General features: G+C 40.7%; 1 protein-coding gene across 8 annotated transcripts in view; it reads right to left on the reverse strand.

The window, feature by feature from the left end:
• The window catches only part of LOC100659156 (zinc finger protein 883-like), a 34758-nt gene extending 22302 nt beyond the window's left edge, over window positions 1–12456 (reverse strand). For 4 of the 8 annotated variants that reach the window (XM_064280742.1, XM_064280741.1, XM_064280740.1 and 1 more), the window contains exons 1-3: window positions 12142–12456; window positions 1398–1630; window positions 1062–1309 (exon numbers count right to left, since the gene is read on the reverse strand). In XM_064280742.1, the coding sequence (XP_064136812.1) occupies window positions 1062–1064 (3 nt within the window). In that variant the 5' untranslated portion in view covers window positions 1065–1309; window positions 1398–1630; window positions 12142–12456. Of the gene's footprint in view, window positions 1–1061; window positions 1310–1397; window positions 1631–12137 lie in introns of all 8 variants that reach the window. The other 4 variants (XM_023552364.2, XM_023552362.2, XM_023552365.2 and 1 more) reach the window with 4 other exon arrangements.
• Between the last annotated feature and the right edge of the window lie 10335 nt (window positions 12457–22791).

A 22791-nucleotide genomic window follows, 5' to 3' on the forward strand; every position in this document is an offset into this window, starting at 1 on the left:
TATCTGACTGAACTAGGAAGCACACTCTTCACGTTATTATTTGTTTTATAGTAGAGTCTGATCTTTGTCTGAAAAGTGGGCTTTGGGAATGGTTTTAGTTCTGTGTTAACAAAGCGTCCCAGGGCCATAGTTTCGGGGGTTTCTCCGGTCTTTGTCATACCATTTAGTCTGGTCTTTTTACGTGAATTTGAGTTCTGCTCTGCACTTTTCACCCAGTCCATCAGGGACTCTCTGTTAATAACACTTTAATTTTAGATTCTAATTCAAGACTATGGAGACTAGTCAACAATTATAGGGATTAAACACCAGCTCTTTTTTTTTTTTCTAGGCATATGTGGGAGGGCACAGACTAGATTGACTCATGCTTTCCACATGCCTGAAAGCCTCAAGGCAAAACGATTCCCCACTGGGGAAAAAAAGAAAAATGGGTCTGAAGACCCCACACAGAATCCCGCTGGACTCACTGTCCCCAGCTTCATGTCTTTGGTGACGTCAGGAGAGCACTACCACCACCCAGGACCCCATAAACAGTCAGGGCCTTCACCCACGAGCTCTCTTGCCCTTTTTCTAACCCATAACACAGTGTGAGAGGTGGAGCTGTAGTTTTACAACTGCACAGAAAATGCTCCAATGCCTGGGAGATGTCAAGAAAACTGTAAGAGAGATGGCACAAGGGTGGCTCTGGAAGGCTGGGTCTCAGTCTCCACAGCCAGAGCTGCTCTGTCTTCAGGCTCTGGTCAGGAGACTCTATCACTGAACACACAGTACCAAGGCCCAGGGTGGGAATGTTAATACCCCATGGTGCCAGCTCTGAGAGTCGCATAAAGAAGGTGACCCCAGGCATCCAAATCTTGAAAAGTCACATATGTATAGAGGAAGCGCCAGTGACAGTGAAGCATGGCCCTGGCGTGCCTCCTAGGGCTCCGTTCCTTGGCCTCCTCTGCCACTTTTTTTCTTCATTGAGGAACCACAGTCCCACAGCACACAGCTGGTCCCCCAACAATTCATATCAAGCCTCACCCACTTATGGTAAGAATAACCCAACTCTCTGTTGAACTCACCATTTCCTTGTTCCAGCTTCTGGAAGTCTAAGAGAATGTCGTCTCTAAGCTGAAGAAGCCACTGCAGTAAGAAGGATGGGAGTGCAAGCAGAGCACCAGGCAGTTTGGAAGCACATGAATAAGGTTTGATCCATACACCAGACACAGCAGTTGATATCCCTACTTGTGATTTATGGATGTGCAAGATGGTCACCCTAGGTCTCCAGCTGCCTGGACTGGATTAGTTCTCCCTGAACCACACTTGAGACCTGAAATGGAAGAAGGATGGGGAGGAAACAGTGTTAAGTAGGGAGTGACAGGTTCTTGGCTTCCTCCCAGGCTCAGGGCAATGCTCACCCTGAGGGCATTTGCACTAAGGCAGAATAGGCTCCAGCCTCCAGAGCACACACTTGCATTCTTCATGCAGCTCCACGGGCTCTTCTTTCCAGCATCAAGATCACAGATGGCAGGAATTTATTCATTCCAGAGCATGAGAAGCCTGTCCAGTATGGAAAACTTGAACCTGATTTCCTTCAGGGAGTCTGGGGTCCAATGTTGAAGTTCTGGGTTCACCTATGGAACTCTGTCCCCTGTAGACCAACATATGCACCGCTACTGGATATTAACATGGATGAATTTGCAGGAAGAACATACTTTTCAAGTTTTGTCAATGAACTCATCATGGTTCATGCATTTTTAATTATGTGCAGTTAAACACTTATTTTGCTTTTCAAAATTTTTATTTCACTTATAGCATTGTAATATGGGATCGGTATTTTCCCTGTTACTTTAGCAATTAACATTTCCTTCTTCCCCATGAGTTTCTTTTTCCCCCCTTCATTCTCAAACCATGACAGCTCCAGTCCCTGAATTTTTGACAAATCTGAGAGGGCTCCTAAACACTTCGTCTTTCAACTTTATAATAAATCAATCAACAAATAAATCAGAAAGTCATTAAGTTTTCTCTAAGGAGCCATTTTCCTCCTTTGTTTCCACTTCTTTCCACCCTGCTTAATGTCCGTCAGTGGCTGTCCAAACCAAAAAAAAAAAAAACCAAATCCCTTGCCCTCGAGCTGATTCCAACTCATAGCAACCCTAAAGGACAGAGTAGAACTGCCCCATACAGTTTCTAAGGAGTGCCTGGTGGATTTGAACTGCCAACCTTTTGATTAGCAGCCATAGCACTTAACCAGTATGCCACTAGGACTTCCAGTGGCTGTCCACTGGCCTTCAAAAAGCCCAGAGTAGTCAGCATAGTTCTAAATGACCTGCTGTCATTGCCTCCTCCAATCTGGCTCACACAGCCCCTACCCCAACCCACACTTTGTTTTCTCTGCTTCAATCATCTCTGACTTTCATCAAGGAATAAATGATACTGGGCTTTCTGCTGCCTCAGGAATTTACACACTCATTTTCCCAAAGGAAATACTGTTCCCATTCCCACCTATACCACATGGTATCAGCCCTACACAGCCATGCACATAGATGAATAAAAGTAATTTTCTGAATCTTCACTTAAACAATTTTCCTTTTCAAGCACTCTAACCTGACTCTCTCATTACAGCAATCAGATGTTCCCGGTTTTTCATTATTTGTTTAAAACTGTCTCCCATGCTAGACTATAAATCTGTGGACAGACACTATGTATTTTGTTTTCTTGCTCCTTCTGTTCTATGATACTGATCACTGAGGACACACACAGAGTATCACGTTTGCATGTACTTAAGCAGCGCTATCCAATGAAACTTTCTGTGAAGACACAGGTTCTGCTTCTGCACAATCCAATATGGTAGCCACTAGCCCCATTTTTTTTTAGCCCCATGTGCCTATTTAGCACTGAACATATGACTAGTGCAACTAAGGAATTGAACTTTTTTTTTTTTTTTTTTAGTTTTAATTAATTTTAATTGAAATAGCAACATCTGGCTAGTGGACATCACAGCTCTAGTGGACTCACCAGAACCCTAAGAGACAAACACAACACGAAAAAAAAAAAACAAACCCATTGCCGTCAAGTCCATTCCGACTCACAGCAACCCTACAGGACAGAGTAAAACTGCCCCATAGGGTTTCCAAGGTGCACCTGGTGGATTCGAACTGCCAAGCTTTTGGTTAACAGGCATAGCTCTTAACTACTTGGCCGCCAGAGTTTCCTAATACAGCACAGAGGGTGTGAAAATTGCCATCTCCACAATGTAGATCTTTACAGCTTTTTGTATGCTGGAAGCCTGTCCCACAGAGAAATAGAGCTGGTAAAAGCAAAGGTAACATTCAATTCAACTTTCTAGTATTTCTATGATCAAGGTTAATGACAACCTAAATTGAATTTACCTCATTCTGAAACCTACAATAGTTAAATAGAAATGAGTGGGAGTAACTGAGGGGGCAGGAGGGGCACTCTCTGAGGAGGTGACATTTGGAGTGAGATCTAAATTATAAGATTTAACGGATTCCTATGGTTAAACGTTTTCCTCTCATGAGAAGAAATACCTGGTGCAAAGGCTGAAAGGCAGGGAAGACTCTGGCATCTTTGAAAAAGTTCTTTTTTTTTAAATGTGTTAAAAGCTTGTCTAACATGAAGGTTTTATAAATTTAAGTCAGAGAGCAATACACAAGCCTGGACGTGTAGGATCTTGTTGGCCAACATAAATCATATAGATTTTATTCTATATGATTGATAGATTACTTGGCTTACATTGTTTAAATATGTCTCTTGCTGCTGGGTAGAGATTATACCTTCTTGTGACAAAAGACAAAGTAGAAGGAAGTTCAGGGGCTGCTTTCGTAAGTAGCTGTCTGAGTCCCAGTTCCAGTGCCATCGAGTCAGAGTAGCTTGGACTATTTCCACTAATCTAGCAAATGGATGCCAGTGCCACCTACTGGTTGGGAAGGCCAGGTGAGAAGTAGATTTGTTCAGGTCAGGTTTTAAAAGCTCCATCTTGGACATGTTAGTTTTCAGAACCATGCACTTGGTGCCCCAGGTAGACTATGAGAGATCTCTGAGTCCATTGGTACCCAAGAGCCCATATCTCAAGGTTGTCTTCCTGGACATAAAGAATCAAACTGAAACCTCTGAAACAGGCTCCATTCCCACTTCTGAAGCCTCAAGCTGAAGGAAAGGAACAGCACAGTTCTGACATGTTTTAGGCCTTTGGGAAATATAAGTTGATACCGTGGTCTTACATGTGAGACAATTCTTAAGATTCTGAACTTGGAAAATTCAATACGTTTGAATGAAGGTTTCATGTTGACATGAAGTGACTACACTACCAGTCATGTCTCCAAGGCAAACTTCAGTCCAAAAAGGGGGTACTTTCAGAGTATCTATGAGTCGTGGTGGCACAGTGGTTAAGCACTCAGCTGCTAACAAAAAGGTTGGCAATTCAAACCCACTGGCCACTCCGCAGGAGAAAGATGGGGCAGTTTGATTCCATAATCATTTATAGCCTTGGAAACCCTATGGGGCAGTTCTACTCTGTCCTACAGGGTCATTATGAGTCAGAATCGACTCAATGGCAGTGGGTTTTTTGGTTTAGGATATCTATCTCTAAGGAAGGAAGGGGAAAAATAAAAGTCACTACATTTTCCTACCAATGTTGAGAATACAAGTGGTATTTAATGATCATTTTTATTTTTACTCTATGCATTTTTGAACTTTTTGACATGAAATATTTTTACAAACTAAAAAATAAGAACATTTATTTTCTCCACACACTAGTTTTCAACAGATTGTTAGATATGATACCAAAAGCATGAGCAATAAAGATAAAACATAAATTAAAAAATCTTGTGCATCAAAGAACTTTGCCAACAAAGTGAACAGAAAACCTACAGAATGGGAGAAAATACACTGAAACCTCTGAGAGTCAGAACTCTTCAGAACTGCCTTGTTTTTCCTGTTTTTCCAGGTCTCGGAAGTTCTCCGCATTTGACAAGGTGCTGTCTTACCACTTTTCTATTGCTTGTTTTAGTGGAAAAGAGTTCTCCTTTTCTGACAGGTTCTCTTACACAGGTTCCTGCTTTTGCAGGTTTTAATGTATCTGGGAGTCATATATCTCATAAGGTCTCACAGAAACCCTATAGGAGAGTAGAACTGCCCCATCGGATTTCCAAGGAGCAGCTGGTGGATATGAAATGCCGACCTTTTGGTTAGCAGCCATAGCTACTGACCACTGCGCCAGGTGGACTCCCCATTAGTCATTAGGGAAATGCAAATCAAAACCACATTAGAGCGTCTGATCTCTAAAATCTGCATGATACTGCAAAAAACTCAACAAAAAAAGACAAATAACCTACTTAAAACATGGGCAAAGGATATGAACAAGCACTTCACTAAAGAAGACATTCAGGTAGCTAACATACATGAGGAAATGCTCACTATTATTAGTCACTAGAGAAATGAAAATCAAAACTACGATGAAATTCCATCTCACTCCAACAAGGCTGGCATTAATCCAAAAAACACTAAATAATAAATGTTGTAGATGTTGTGGAGAGACTGGAACACTTAAACACTGCTGGTAGGAATGTAAAATGACACAACCACTTTGGAAATCGATCTGGCACATCCTTAAAAAGCTAAAAATAGAACTACCATATGATCCAGCAATCCCACTCATTGGAATATATCCTAGACAAATAAAAGCCAAAAATCTTCACACGAACAGATATATGCACACCCATGTTCACTGCAGTGGGCGTTAGTGGGCATGTTCACTGCAGCACTGTTTACAATAGCAAAAAGATGGAAGCAACAAGGTGCCCATCAATGGATGAATGGATAAATAAATTATGGTATATTCACACAATGGAATACTACACATTGATAAAGAACAACGATGAATCCATGAAACACTTCATAACACGGAGGAATCTGGAAGGCATTACACTGAGTGAAATTAGTTGCAAAAGGACAAATGTTGTATGAGACCACTATTATAAGAACTTGAGAAGCAGTTTAAACAGAGAAGAAAATATTCTTTGATGGTTACGAGAGTGGGGAGGGATGGAAGGAGGGAGAGGGGTATTCACGAATTAGACACTAGACAAGAACTATTTTAGGTGAAGGGAGAGATGACACGCGATACAGGAGAGGTCACAACTGGACTAAACCAAAAGCAAAGAAGTTTCCTGAATAAACTGAATGTTTCAAAGGCCAGCGTAACAGAGGCAGGGGTTTGGGGACCATGGTTTCAGGGGACATCTAGGTCAATTGGCATAATAAAATCTATTAAGAAAACATTCTGAATCGCACTTTGGACAGTGGCGTCTGGGGTCTTAAGCACTAGCAAGTGGCCATCTAAGATGCATCAATTGGTCTCAACCCACCTGGAGCAAAGGAGAATGAAGAACACCAAAGGCAGAAGGTAATCATGAACCCAAGAGATAGAAAGGGCCACATAAATCAGAGACTACATCTGCCTGAGACCAGAAGAAATAGCTGGTACCCAGCTACAACTGATGGCTGCCATGACAAGGAACAGAACAGAGAACCCCTGAGGGAGCAGGAGAGTAGTGGGATGCAGAACTCAAATTCTCATAAAAAGACCAGACTTAATGGTCTGACTAAGACTAGAAGAACCCCAGAGGTCATGGTCCCCATACGCCTTCTGTTAGCCCAAGAGTGGAACCATTCCCAAAGTCAACTTTTCAGACAGAGATTGGACTGGATTATAAAATAGAAAAAGATACTGATGAGGAATGAGCTTCTATGTCTGCAGCTCCTGCCCGGAGGGGAGGTAAGAAGGCAGAGGGGGACAGAAGCTGGCTGAATAGACACAGAAGTAGAGGGTGGAGAGAAGGAGAGTGCTGTCTCACTATCAGGAGAGCAACTAGGAGTACATAGCAAGGTGTATATAAATTTTTGTATGAGAAACTGACTTGATTTATAAACTTTCACTTAAAGCACAATAAAAATTAAATAAAAAAAAAAAAAAGACCACATGAGATACCACCTCATCCCTACTAGGATGACTACTGTCAGAAAAACAGAAAACAGCCAGAGTTGGGGAAAATATGGAGATACTGCTGATGGACTGTAAAATGGTGCAGCCTCTGTGGAAAATTTTGACAGTTCTTCACAAAGTTAAACGGACAACTACCCTATGACCCAGAAATTTCCATTTCTAGGAGCCCTGGTGATACAAATGGTTAAGCACTCAGCAGCTAACCAAAATGTTGGTGGTTTGAACCCACTCAGCAGCTCTGCAGGAGAAAGACCTAGCAATCTGCTTCCGTAAAGATTACAGCCAAGAAAACCCCATGGCACAGTTCTCCTCTGTCACATGGTATCATTGAGTCTAAAACCACCTAGACAGCACCTAACAACAACATGTATACACCCTAAAGGCTTGAAAGCAGGGATGCAAACAGATATTTTTACAGCAGTGTTCACTGCAGCACTATTCATAATATTCAAAAACCAGGTAAAACCCAAATGTCCATCAACAGATGCATGGATAAAGAAAGTGGAATATTACATGGTCATAAAAAGACAAGTTGTCATAAATGCTATGACATGGGTGAACCTTGAAAACATTATGCTAAGTGAAGTAAGTCAGACACAAAAGGACAAATGTTGTACAATTCCACTTAACTGAAATACTTAGCAGAGGCAAATGTATAGAGACCAAATGGTTACCAGGGGTGATGGCAGGCAGGAGGGAAGTTAATGCTTAAGAGGCACCAGGTCTCTGCTAAGGGTGATGGAAAACTTGGCAACTGATACTGGTGATGGTTGCACAATACGGTGAAAGTAATCAATGTTACTGAATCGTACATGTAAAAATGGTTGAAATAATGGAAGAGGAAATCACAAGAGAGAAACAGAGATGGCAACATGAGAAGAAGGCTCTGAAGGAAGAGGAATGGGATCACTAGCCAAGGAATATGGGCAGCCTCTAGAAGCCGGGAAAGGCAAGGAAATGGATTCTTCCCCAGAGTCTCTAGAAGGAATATAGCTCTGCCAACAATTGGATTTTACCCCAGTGAGGCCCATTTCAGTTGTCTGACCTCCAGAACTGTAAGATAATAAACTTGGTTGTTTTAAGCCAAAGTAACAGTTGAAATAGGAAAAGGTTTTTGTACGTATTTCACCACACACACACAAGAATAGATAGCATGAAATGACATTATTAAAACAAGAAAGAAAGCAACTTAGTCTCTTGGTCTGAGTGCGTGAGTGAAACGATGGATATTTAGATACTATGCGGATTGAGTGAGGAACGCGCACTTCGTAGATTTAATGCCAACCTTAGGCTATAAAACCTAGAGAAATAAAGTCGCATTTGAGAAACTGCAACGTGTAAAGAAAAGACTTTTTAAGGTAATTGGATCTGGATCACCTTGTTATTAACACGAAGGGGAAAAAAAAAACAAAACTGCTTCCATATCAGAATAAAACGAAACCAAAAAAAAAAAAGATTAACATCAATTATAATTCTAAGTAGTTAAAAAAAAAAAAAAAAGACAGAGAGAGTAAGAGACGGAAAAAGAAATGAAGCTAATGGCATCGGAATTTCCAGTGATTTCTAAACAGGACCCTTAAATTTAGAAACTTTAAATTTGCTTCACTGGGTTTTCAATGCTGTGACCTTTTCGGTAGCAGATTGCCAGGCCTGTCTTCCAAGGCACATCTGGATGGGTTCAAACCACCAACCTTCCAGCTAGTAAACCATGGGGCTCCCTATTTGACTCCTTTACTTTCGAAAATAATTACTACAAAAGGTAAAATACTTTTTGCAACACGGGAGTGTGGCTGACGCTCTAGGATCTGCTGAAGTACTTTGATTATTTTCATTACACATGCCCTCCATTTTGCCCTCACTCCTAATATTCGCTGATCTGACACTGGGAACATGCATGGTTTTTGCTCCAAGAAGCCTTCAACTTTTAAAGAAGAGTGGTTCTTTGGTAGCAAAAATTGGGGTTCAATCCCCAGCATCCACTCCAGCACAGATCACACACCTAGTGTGTACAAATCCCTCATGGCCTGTATTAAGCTTGTTCAGCAACATCACATTTTATATCAAACCAACTAGGATTGGCAGTATTATCTCTCACACAATCATGATGAAAATTTCTGCCTTACAGCCAAAGAAATATGGTCCTAGTTCCAACTCATGTTTCTTAATTCTTCTTCGGTCTTAAATACCCATAACCATTAAACAAGGGGGGATATATTCTTCACCACAATCTTACTGTTTGTATGACGAGCAATACTCAACAAAAGCCCTCCCTGATGAAGCACAGAAAACAAAAAGGAGCTATTTTATGCAGGGAAATTGTGATCAAGAATATGTCCCTTTGATGGTCTCCAGGAACGTCTAGCTGAATTGGCATAACATAGTTTATAAAGAAAATGTTCTACATTCTACTTTGGTGAGTAGCGTCTGGGGTCTTAAAAGCCTGTGAGTGGCTATTTAGGATACTCCACTGGTCTCACCCCTTCAGGAGCAAGGAAGACAGAAGAAAACTAAAGATAACAAGGGAAAGATTAGTCCAAAGGACTAATGGACCACATCTACCGCAGCCTCCACCAGACTGAGTCCAGTACGACTAGATGGTGTCTGGCTACCACCACTGACTGCTCTCACAGCGGTCACAGTAGGGGGTCCTGGACAGAGCTGGAGAAAAATGTAGAACAAAATTCTAACTCAAAAAAGAAAGATCAGACTTGCTGGCCTGACAAGACTGGAGAAACCCTGAGTATGGCCCCCGGACACCCTTTCAGCTCAGTAATGAAGTCACTCCTGAGGTTTACCCTTCAGCCAAAGAATGGACAGGCTCATAAGATAAAACAAGACTAAAGAGGCACACGAACCCTGGGACAAGGACTAGAAGGCAGGAGGGGACAGGAAAGCTGGTAATAGGGAACCCAAGGCTGAGAAGGGAGAGTGCTGACACATCATGGGGTTGTTAACCAAGGTCATAAAACAATATGTGTACTAACTGTTTAATGAGAAATTAGTTTGTTCTGTAAACCTTCATCTAAAGTACAATTAAAAAAAAACAGTATGTCCCTTCCGAGGACAACTAGATCAATTGGCATAACAAAGTTTACTAAGAAAATGTTCGCATCCCACTTTGGCGAGTGGCGTCTAGAATCTTAAAAGCTTGAGCGCGCCCATTTAGGATGCATCAATTGGTCCCATTCCCCTTGAAGCAATGGAGAAAGAAGAAAACCAAAGACACAAAGAAAATATTAGCCCAAGAGACTGAAGAACCACATAAACAGAGACTCCACCAACCTGAGACCAAAGTACTAGATGGTGCCCAGCTACCACCAATGACCACCCTGACCGGGAACACAACAGCAAGTCCCAGACCGAGCAGGAGAAAAGTGCGGAGCAGAACTCAAATTCATGTAAAAAGACCAGACTGAATGATCTGACAGAGACTGGAAGAACCCCCGAAGCTATGGCCCCCTGACGCTCTGTTAACCCAGAACTGAAACCATTCCCAAAGCCCACTCTTCAGACAAAGATTAAACAGGACTAGAAAAAAAAAATAATACACATGAGGAGTGTGCTTCTTTGTTCAATCAGATACATGAGCCCAAATGGGCAGCTCTTGCCCAGAGGCAGGATGAGAAGGCAGGAAGGGATAGGAACTAATTGAATGGACACAGAGAACCTGGGGTGGAAAGGAGGAGTATGCTGTCACATTGTGGGGATCGCAACTAATGTCACAAAACGATATGTGTATAAATTTTTGTATGAGAAATTAACTTGAGTTGTCTACTTTCACCTAAAGTACAAGAAAAAAAAGAATATGCCCCTTGAAGTAAGAAAAGACCTGAAATTGAGTCCAGACACTGCTACTAGTAAGTGCCCATGGGCAAGCTAGTTAATTTCACCAAGACTATTACTTTTGTAAAATGCCGCAACCCTACCTCACGGTGCTGTTTGGTGAATGAGGTGCAGTATAGAAAGTACTTGGCCGAGTGCCTCGCCCTTCTGAAAGAGCTCAATAAATGGTAAACACACATTCAGGCTGAGTGGTGACTGAGGCCTGATGAGGAGCTCAACGTGACTGTAGTGTGTGCATGTGTGTGTGCGCGCGCGCGCACGCGCAGTGGCACATGAGGCCGAAGGGTCTGGCTGAGGCTACATGGTTTAAAAAAAAGCAAGAAAGAAAAGAAAGGGAAGCATGGTGAGTGGCACTGGAGCGGGTGGGAGCAGGGCATTTAGGCTCTGGCTAGATTCTCTGGGGATCCATGAGGCCTGTGCCTCTGCATTTCCCACAAACTCCCAGGTGAAGCTCACACTGTTGGTCTGAGAACCACACTTTTGCTTAGTGAGGATTCACACAATTTTTACCTGTTTTCTCTGGAAAAGACGCCCTGGTGGCACAGTGGTTAAGCATCTGGCTGCTAACCAAAAGGCCAGCAGTTTGAATCCATCAGCCACTCCTTGGAAACTCTACGGGGCAGTTCTACTCTGTCCTATAGAGTCACTATGAATCAGAATCAACTCAAGGGCAGTGGGTTTTTTCGTTTTTTTCTCAGGAAAAGACAAGCGTCAGTGAGACAGAGGCATAATATGCTGACCATGCTATCTAATTTTAATCTGGATTTCTAGACTAACAGCTATGTTTTGGAGAAAAAATATGTTTTTCCTCAGTGGTCAAAACCACGATGTGAAACCATATGTCCTGAGGTGTTTTGAAGAAATGACCAAAATACACATACTCAGGAACAGTGCTGTCTAGGTGCTGTTGCCAACAAGACCTTTTTGCAAGACAAACTAAGAAAATACATGTAAACATCTTGCGACCGTGATGTGAGCATTCTGTGAAACTTTCTGTAATCACTAACTACAGCTATTAATGATCAGTAACCAATCAGTGTGATTATTACAATATCCGTTGATTTTTTCTAAAACTGCCTTCCTATGGTTTGGTTCCTCTTTTTACCCCGTAAGAACATTTATATAATGGAACCACCCCAACTACCTGGTTCCACGTTCAATGCGCTATTAGTTCCCCAGTTGCAGTTGTTTTACACCCTTAATAAACCTCTCTGTTCTAGCCTGATACAGCGTTCAAGTTTTTCTCTACAACACTGTTAATGCACTAAGACACAAATGTCTAACCCACCTACCCGGCCGTCCAGAAAGCAGCTGCGGCCAGGTGGGCCGGTATCTCGGAGGAAGCGGAAAAGCGAGGCGGCGAGGGGTGGCGGCGGCGGCTTTCCCGGCTACAGCAAGTCCCGAGGCTCTGGGAGGGCGGAGAGACCAGGAGTGTAGGGAAAGCGGGAGCAGCGCCCACAGACCCCGTGACAGGAGTCTGCAGGGTCACCTGGTAGTGCCTCCGACCGACTGGCGACTTAGGGAAAGCCTCTCTCACCCGGCAGCACCCGTGGAACCGAATTAGACTGCCCACCCAAGGACGCACACTTCCGCTTCCGGTTTCTGGGAGCGCTGTACCTCAGGGGCGGGGTTCCGTGCGCGAGCACACGCGGCTCCAACTCGTGACCGAGGGATTCAGTGGCTTTCTCTTGTATTTGGGTTCTGGCGACGGCTGTTCTTATTTCCTACATAATAGAGAAGAGCCCAGGTTTTCTTAAATGCGTCCATGAACTCAAATGCGGATTTCAGTAGTCAAAGATACCCTTGGGGAGCAGAGAAAGTTGGTATTCGCATATTTGGCCGTTTGAAAAAAATTTACCATGTTTTTTTAAAGAAATAATTCCTTTGCTCTTTATAAGTATTTTCTCATCTTTAGAATTGTTGAAGTCTTTAGTTTGGCTTCTGTTTCATGGTTTGTCGTCTCTTGCATATCAGGTGTCTTTCTCTAGGGGTGTAGTACGGACCGTGCAAACCCAGCCTAATCTCCCCAAGTGTTGAGGACCCTGGAGAGAGGACTTTTCCAGGGTGAGAGGCAGGAAGATATCAGTCGTTCGGAGGGCCAGTAGGTAAAAAGTGAAGTACCTTTGAATAATGGCAATTATAAACAGTTTTTACTCTTTTCTCATGTATACATGGAAACCCTGGCGGCGTAGTGGTTAAGTGCTACGAAGGTTGGCAGTTCGAATCCACCAGGCGCTCTTTGGAAAGTCTATGGGGTAGTTCTACTCTGTCCTATAGGGTCGCTATGAGTCGGAATTGACTCAATGGCAAGTAGGTTTACATATGAAAACAAAACAAACCCGTTGCCGACCTTTTAGTTAGCAGCCTTAGCTCTTAACCACTTCGCCACCAGGGTTTCCTTTCATATATACACGTATAATAAAGTGGTTCATAATGTGTACTAATTTTAAGTGTACAACGCGATGAATTTTTACATCTGGATATACACTCATATAACCTCTCAGATCAAGTTAGAGAAATTTTCCAGCAAACAAGAAGATTCCTTCCTGCCCCTTTCCCAGTTGATACTCATCCTAGGAGTTACCAGTGTTCTATTATTGCAGAGATAAGATTTGCCCATTCTTGGATTCATATAATCGGAATAATACTGTATGAAGTATATTGTGTCTGACTTCACCTAGTCAACGTAATGTCTGTCAGAGTCTACCTATGTTGTTGCACATAGCAGTAATTTGTTATTTTTTTGTTGCTGTTTTGTTCAAATGGATGAATATATCACAATTATTCATTCATTCATTTTATTCTGTAGTTAAAGTTTGTACTATAACTGATAAAGGATTATCATTTATAATACAGGCCATAACCACAAAAGGAACTTGTTTGTGAGGATCTGAAAAACTTAAACAATAGGAAAAGCTACATCAATGTGGGACAAAGTGTTCTAACCAGGTCAGTGGACTGTGGACATAAGTACCAAAAACTAAATAACAATCTATCCCAGGAAGTGAGTTAAAGATCTACCCAACATGAGCTGTAGCCTACATAACAAGTAAAAAACCATCATATGAAAGACCCAGAACCCCTGAGCCAAAAGACCAAATTGTTAGAAAAGAAAAACAAGAAAAGGTCACCCAATCAAGATCTTAGCTCTTTCTCTTTAATTTAAGCAATCATAGTCTGTAAGCAATTTACTCATAATGAATCAGCACCTGTCAAAATTGTATAAAAAGCACTTATAGACTGTACTTCTTGGCTTGCAGCCAATTTCCCATCTTTGTTTCCTGATATGGCACAATAAAAATTTCCTTGTTGCCAAAGGTTTTGGTGAAAGTTGTTTCTCTACAACATAATCCAGCATATGCTGTATCCTAATAAATATTTAATGAGTAGTTAGAAGTAATGTGTCTTATGCAGTTTTTAGAGGTCAGGTGAATCTTGGCTGGAAACAGAGAATCCCAGAAAGATATTTACCTGTGTTTTACAGACTGTCCAAAGGCATTCAATCGGAATGAGAATTCCAGAACACTTAGTTGTGCTCACGCGGAACCTGTACATAGATCAAGAGGTAGTCATTCAAACAGAACAACGGGACACTGCATGGTTTAAAATCAGGAAAGCTGTGCATCAGGTTGTATCATTTCACCGTACATATTCAATCTGTATGCTGAGCAAATAATCCACACAATATCTGATATTAAAAATAAAGTCAAAATAATTTCATGGGGTTGATAACCAATGACACAAAACAATACGTGTACTAATTATTTAATGAGGAGGTGGTTTGTTCTGTAAGCCTTTAAAGTACAATAACAATAAAAATAAAATAAAATCCTTTAAAAAAAGTTTCAGAGTAAAGCAACAACAATGTTAAAGGAATAGAAAAATAAAGTCAAAGTAAGAAAAAGGCTATTAATAATGGTCAAAGGCAGTTCACTCATTGCCACCCTTCATTCGACAAGGATTTCAGGAGCACTTTAGTATGTCCCAGGCATATTAGTATAGAGGGCATACAGTGATGTGGAAGACAGGGACCATCTTTACTCTATGGAAGTTGGTGCTTTAGTGGAGGAGACCAACCAAAGATTCAAAGGCCTACGGGAGACAGGAAAGGGGCTGTTGAGGGAATGATCTGCTTCTGCATCTCTTATCCACGCTGCCTAAGTAAAGGCCTCAGGCCGAGAGCATTCTCTGATAAGGAGGCTGGGAATTGGGTCACCTTTTCTTTCCCAGTTCCTTCTCCTTATCATATAAGCCTTCCCCCTCTTCTGGGCACACAGTAACTTCCTCTGTCTCTTGCATATGTGCAGGCACCATACAGCACCTGGCCAACCCTACTTCTATATCTATTCCTAGCAGGGAAGGAACGAGGTCTTTGCACTCCACAGTGGAAGGGCACAAGAGGTGGGATATGCCAGATTATAAGAGCCAGTCTCAAGGGGTGGGCTGAAGAGGAAAAAGGCTTTGCAAGGCCAAACATGAGTGTCCTCGTGTGGTCCACTAGTTCAAGATAGTTTGCTAAGTCATCCTTTTGTAAGTCCCTGGCATGTAACCACTATTGTCCACTACCACTATACAACCTCTGCCCTCCCACTCCAGGATGCGAAGTTCTGCTTTGATTCTGTGGCCACCGGGGACCGCCTCGAATATCAATCTCCCTAACAACCTCCCTCACCTCTACTCTGGAGTTGCCCACTTCTTTCTTCGGTCTCTCAGCACTCTCCAGTTTTGAAGGCAAATTTCAAATTATTGATCCATGCCTGGACATAAAGTGATATGGCATGAATTGGTGGCACCTATGAAAAGCTTAAAAGAGGATGATCTAACTAAGTTCTTCAAGATAAATTTTTTAAAAAATACTGTGTGGGTGATGCAATTCGTGTCTTAATTTTGACCCAAAGGAGGGAGGTCTGTGCATGTCACGAGATAGTCTGTCATGTGCAGCAGGAGAAAGTGAGACTCACACAGAAAGGTCAGAAAACAAATAGAATTCAGCACCCACAGGTGCCGGAGGGAAAATTACAGCATGCCTCAACACATGGCCAAAGGAGATTGCACCCATGGACAAGGGAACAACTTGGAACAGTAGGAGAGGGCTTATGTATGACAAGCAGGGTGTAGGTCTTGGAGTTAGCATTCAGTGAGGATTTATTGATCAGTTTAAAAGTTTCTAGTGCTTTGACAACAACATATCTGAGGAAAAATCAGATAAAAGAATTAAAGAAAACAAAGAAACTCTAAGAATTACGTGGGACTCTATCAAGAGAAATAACCAACAAGTGATGGCAGTACCAGAAAGCGGGGGGGAGATAACAGAAAATACAGAGAGGATTGTTGAAGATTTGTTGGCAGAAAACTTCTCTGATATTGGAAAAGATGAGAAGATACCTACCCAAGATGCTCATCGAACCCCACACAAGCAAAATCCCAAAAGAAAGTCACCAAGACATAATCAAACTTGACAAAACCAAAGATAAAGAGAGGATTTTTTTTAAGAGTGGCTAAGGATAAACAAAAACTCACCTACAAAGGACAGTCAATAAGACTAAGCTCAGACTACTCAGCAGAAACCATGCAGCCAAGAAGGCAACAGGATAACATACATAAAGCCTTGAAGGAGAAAAACTGCCAACCAAGAATTATATATCCAGCAAAACTGTCTTTCAAATATGAAGGCCAAATTAGGACATTCCAGATAAACAGAAATTTAGGGAATTTGCAAAAACCAAACCAAAATTACGGAAAATACTAAAGGGAGACCCTCTGGTTAGAAAATCAATAACATCAGATAACAACCCAAGACTAGAACATAGGACAGAGCACCCAGATGTCAACCCAGATAGGGAAAACACAAAAATAAATCAAAGCTAAAATGCTCAAAACAGGGAAACAGAGACGTCATTATGTAAAAGCTGACAACATTAAACCAAAAAAGAGGGACTAAAAAATGTCCTAGATCTCACATATGGAGAGGAAGTCAAGGCGATAGAAAGCAATAAAAGTTCGGTTTAAACTTAGAAAAATTGGGGTACATGTTAAGGTAACAACAAAGGAAGCTAACAATCCTACACATTAAAATTAAAAACAAGAAAAACATTAAGATTCAGCAAATACAAAAGCAACAACAATGAAAAAGAGGAAAAGACAATATATATATTTAAAAAAAGACTCAGCACAGAAAACTAAGCAGAGAAAACAAACTGTCAACAATACACAAAAAAACGACATCAAAATGATAGCACTAAACTCGTACCTGTCAATAATTACGCTGAATGTAAATGGACTAAGTGCACCAATAAAGAGACGGAGAGTGGCAGAATGGATTAAAAAACACAATACATCCATATGCTGCCTACAAGAGACACACCTTAGACTTAAAGACACAAACTAAAACTCAAAGGATGGAAAAAATATATATCAAGCAAACAACAATCAAAAAAGAACAGGAGTGGCAATATTAATTTCTGACAAAATAGACTTTAAAATCTAACCCTCCACAAAGGATATGGTAGGACACAATATAATGATTAAAGGGTCAATATACCAGGAGGATATAAACAATAAATATTTACACACCCGACAGGCCTCCAAAATACATAAAGCAAATTCTAACATCATTGAAAAGAGAGATAGACAACTCCACAATAAAAGTAGGAGACTTCAACACACCACTTTTGGTGAAGGACAGAACATCCAGAAAGAAACTAAATAAAGACACACAAGAGCTAAATGCCACAATCAGCCAACTTGACTTCATAGACATACACACAGCACTCCACCCAACAGCAGCCAAGTATACTTTCTTTACCAATGCACATGGAACATTCTCCAGAATAGACCACATATTAGGTAATAAAGCAAGCCTTACTAGAATCCAAAAGATCAAAATATTATAAAGCATCTTTTCTGACCATAAAGCCATAAAAGTAGAAATCAATAACAAAAAAAAAGCAGGGAAAAAAAGAAAACAAACACATGGAAACCGAACAATACCTTCTTCGATAACTACTGGGTTATTGAAGAAATTAAGGACGGAATAAAGAAATTCATAGAATCAACTGAGAATGAAAAAACTTCTTATCAGAACCTTTAGGATACAGCAAAAGCAGTGCTCAGAGGTCTATTTATAGCAATAAATGCACATGTCCAAAAAGAAGAAAGGGCCAAAAATTCAAGAATTATCCCTACAACTCGAACGAACAGAAAGAGAGCAGCAAAAGAAGCCCTTGGGCACCAGAAGAAAGCAAATAATAAAAATTAAAGCAGAATTAAATGAAATAGAGAACAGAAAAACAACTGAAAGAGTTAACAATTCCAAAAGCTGGTTCTCTGAAAATATCAACAAAATTGACAAACCATTGGCCAAAGTAACAAAAGAAAAACAGGAAAGGAAGCAAATAACCTGAATAAGAAACGAGATGGGCAATATTACAACAGATTCAACTGAAATTAAAAGAATCGTAACAGAATACTATGAAAAATTGTACTCTATAACAAATTTGAAGCCCTAGAGGAAATGAGCAAATTTCTAGAACACACTACCTACCTAAACTAACACAAACAGAGATAGAACAACTAAATAAAACTATAACAAAAGAAGAGATTGTAAAGGTAATTTAAAAACTCCCAACCAAAAAAGGCCATGGTTAGAGGGGATTAGAAGCTGGCAAAATGGACACAAAAAGAGAGAGAGGAGGGAGGGAGCGGGCTGTCTCATTAAGGGGAGAGTATTGGGAGTATAGGGTCGCTATGAGTCGGAATCGACTCGACGGCACTGGTTTTTTTTTATTGGGATTATGTAGCAAGGTGTTTATAAGTTTTTGTGTGAAAGACTGATTTGATTTGTAAACTTTCACTTAAAGCATAATAAAAATTATTAAAAAAAAAAAAAAAAAGCCCTGGCCCTGATAGGGAATTCTTCCACACTTTCGGAGAAGAGCTAACACCACTACTACTAAATGTATTTTATAGCATAGAAAAGGATGGCATGCTACCAAACTCATTCTATGAAGCCAGCATAACGCTGATATTAAAACCAGGTAAAGACATTACAAAAAAAGAAAATTGCAGGCCAATATCCCTCATGAACTTAGATGCAAAAATCCTCAACAAAATTCTAGCCAATAAAATTCAACAACATATCAAAAAAATAAATGACCAAGTGGGATTCATACCAAATATGCACAGATAGCTTAACATTAGAAAAACAATCAACATCATCCATCACATAAATAAAACAAAAGACAAGAGCCACGTGATCTTACCAATTGATGCAGAAAAGCATTTGACAAAGTCCAACACGCATTCATGATAAAGACTCTTAGCAAAATAGGAATAGAAGGGAAATTTCTCAACATAATAAAGGGCATTTGTACAAAGCCAACAGCCAACATTGTCCTAAATGGAGAGAGTCTGAAAGCACTCCCCTTGAGAATGGGAACCAGACAAGGATGCCCTTTATCACCACTCTTATTTAACATTGTGCTGGAGGTCCTAGCCACAGCAATTCAGTTAGAAAAAGAAATAAAGGACATCCAAATTGATAAGGAAGAAGTAAAGGTATATCTATTTGCAGATGATATGATCTTATACACAGGAAACTCTAAAGAATACATAAGAAAACTACTGGAACTAATAGAAGATTCCAGCAAAGTATCAGAATACAAGGTAAACATACAAAAATCAGTTGGATTCCTCTACACCAACAAAGAGAACGTCGAAGAGGAAATCACCAAATCAATACCATTTGCAACAGCCCCCAAGAAAATAAAATACTTAGGAATAAATCTTACCAGAAATGTAAAAGACCTACACAAAGAAAACTACAAGACACCGCTGCAAGACTCAACATTGTGAAAATGTCTATTCTACCCAAAGCAATCTATAGATACAATGCAATCCCGATCCAAATTCCAAAGACATTTTTTAATGAAATGGAGAAAAAAATCACCAACCTCATATGAAAAGGGAACAGGCCCCAGAGAAGTAAAGCGTTATTGAAAAAGAAAAACAAAGTGGAAGGCCTCACACTACCTGATTTTAGAACCTATGATACCACCACAGTAGTCAAAACAGTCTGGTACTGGTACAACAACAGATACGTAGACCAATGGAACAGAATTGAGAATTCAGACATAAATTCATCCACCTGTGAGCAGCTGATATTTGAAAAAGGCCCAAAGTCCCTTAAATGGATGAAAGACAGTCTCTTTAACAAATGATGCTGGCATATCTGGATATCCATCTTTTAAAAAAATGAAACAAGACCCATGCCTCACACCATGCACAAAAACTAACTCAAAATGGGTCAAAGACCTAAATATAAAATCTAAAACTATAAAGATCATGGAAGAAAAAATAGGGACAATGCTAGGAGCCCTAATACATGGTATAAACAGTATACAAAACACTACTAACAATGCACAAACACCAGAATAGAAACTAGATAACTAAAAAAAAGGAACTTCTAAAAATCAAACACTAATGCTCATCCAAAGACTTCACCAAAAGAGTAAAAAGAGAACCTACGGACTGGGAAAAAAATTTTGACTATGACAAATCTGATCAGTGCCTAATCTCTAAAATCTACAAGACACTGCAAAACCTCAGCAACAAAAAGACAACCCAATTAAAAAATGGGCAAAAGATAAGAACGGGAACTTTACCAAAGAAGACATTCAGACGGCTAATAGATACATGAGGAAATGCTCATGATCGTTAGCCATTAGAGAAATGAAAATCAAAACTACAATGAGATACCATCTCATCCCAACAAGGCTAGCTTTAATCCAGAATAATAAATGTTGGAGAGGTTGTGGAGAGACTGGAACACTTAAACACTGCTGGTGGGAATGTAAAATGGTACAACCACTTTGGAAATCGATTTGTCACTTCCTTAAAAACCTAAAAATAGAACTACCATATGATCCAGCAATCCCACTCCTTGGAATATATCATAGAGAAATAAGAGCCCTCACACAATTAAATATATCCACACCCATGTTCACTGCAGTACTGTTTACAATAGAAAAAAGATGGAAACAACCAAGGTGCCCATCAACAGATGAATGGGTAAACGAATTATGGCATAGTCACACAATGAAATACTATGCAATGATAAAGGACAGTGATGAATCCATGAAACAACTTATAACGTGGAGTAATCTAGAAGGCATTATGCTGAGTGAAATTAGTCAGTCGCAAAAGGACAAATATTGTACGAGACCACTATTATAAAAACTCAAGAAAAGGTTTAAACACAGGAGAAAACATTCTTTGATGGTTACAAGAATGGGGAGGGAGAGAGAGGGGTATTCTCTTATTAGATAGTAAAAAAACAAGAATTATTTTAGGTGAAGGGAAGGACAACACACAATACATGGGAAGTCAGCACAACTGGACTAAACCAAAAGCTAAGAAGTTTCCTGAATATGACCAAACACTTCGAGAGACAGAGTAGCAGGGGTGGGGGTCTGGGGACCATGGTCTCAGGGAACATCTAGGTCAATTGTCTAACGAAGTGTATTAAGAAAACGTTCTGGATCCCACTTCGGTGAGAGGTGTCTGGGGTCTTAAAAGCTAGCAAGCAGCCATCTAAAATGCATCAATTGGTCTCAACCCACCTGGAATAAAGGAAAATGAAGAACACCAAAGACACAAGGAAAATATGAGCCCAAGAGACAGAAAGGGCCACATAAGCCAGAAAGTCCATCAGCCTGAGACAAGAAGAAATAGATGGTGGCCGACTACCACTGAAGACCGCCCTGACAGGGAACACAACAGAGAATTCCTGGTGGAGCAGGAGAGCAGTGGGATACAGACCTCAAACTCTAGTGAAAAAGACCAGACTTAATGGTCTGACTGAGACTGGAGAGACCCTAAAGCCCATGGTCCCTGGACTCTCTGTTAGCCCAAAACTAAAACCATTCCCCAAAGCCAACTTCAGACAAAGATTATACTGGACTTTAAGACATAAAATGATATTGGTGAGGAGTGTGCCTCTTAACTCAAGTAGACACATAAGACTAGTTCCTGTCTGGTGGCAAGATGGGAAGGCAGAGGAGAACAGGAGCTAGTTGAATGGGCACGGGAAATACAGGGTGGAGAGAAGGAGTGTGTTTGTCACTTTGTAGGGAGAGCAACTAGGGTCACATAACAATGTGTGGATAAGTTTTTATACCAGAAACTGACTTTAATTGTAAACTTTCACTTAAAGCACAATAAAAAAATTAAATTTAAAGAATTTTCTAGTGCTTTAGCGCGGGAAAGCCCAGGACCTGACAAAATCATCAAACCACAAGTTGTGTACAGCTTACTCATGAAATGTCAACCTACCTGGACAAAAGTAACAAACCCTCTGGACCCTGTGGCAGAGTTGGGGTTACAAATGGCAGGGCCAAGAGGAGCCTGTCCTGAGGAGGCTCAGAGGAGACTGTCCTCCGGGGGGCCGAGAGGTAACCTGCAGAGCTGAGAAAGCTGTCCTGCTCTTGATCCTCAGTTACAGCCTATTGGTCCTGATCCTGAGTTGTACCCTGTTATTTCCTTAATAAACCACTTAGCTATAAGAACAGTTTGTGAGTTCTGTGAGACTTTGCAGCAAATTGCCGAACCCAAACAGCAGAGGGAACAGTGCTGAGGAAAGGGAGAGCAGCTCAGCAGCTTGTAGAACGTGGAAATCTGGGATGTATTTGACCTCTGCCTCATAGGAAGTGGCTTTGTGCTGATTCTTAAATTTGAAATTATTTTTACAATATTAATATATTATTTTTCCTCTATTCAATATTAATTCATGATCTTATTAATTTTATATCTTGAATAATACTCCAGAGCTGAAAGAGTATCAATAATTCTATTATAGTAAGGAATTTTGTAATGAAAAACTCACCGGGAATAAAAACTGTCCTGCATCATATGTTGTAGGGGTGAGGCTGCAGGAACTGTTTTTA

The sequence above is a fragment of the Loxodonta africana genome, chromosome 3 (genome assembly GCF_030014295.1).
Source record: "Loxodonta africana isolate mLoxAfr1 chromosome 3, mLoxAfr1.hap2, whole genome shotgun sequence".
Lineage (NCBI taxonomy): Eukaryota > Metazoa > Chordata > Mammalia > Proboscidea > Elephantidae > Loxodonta > Loxodonta africana.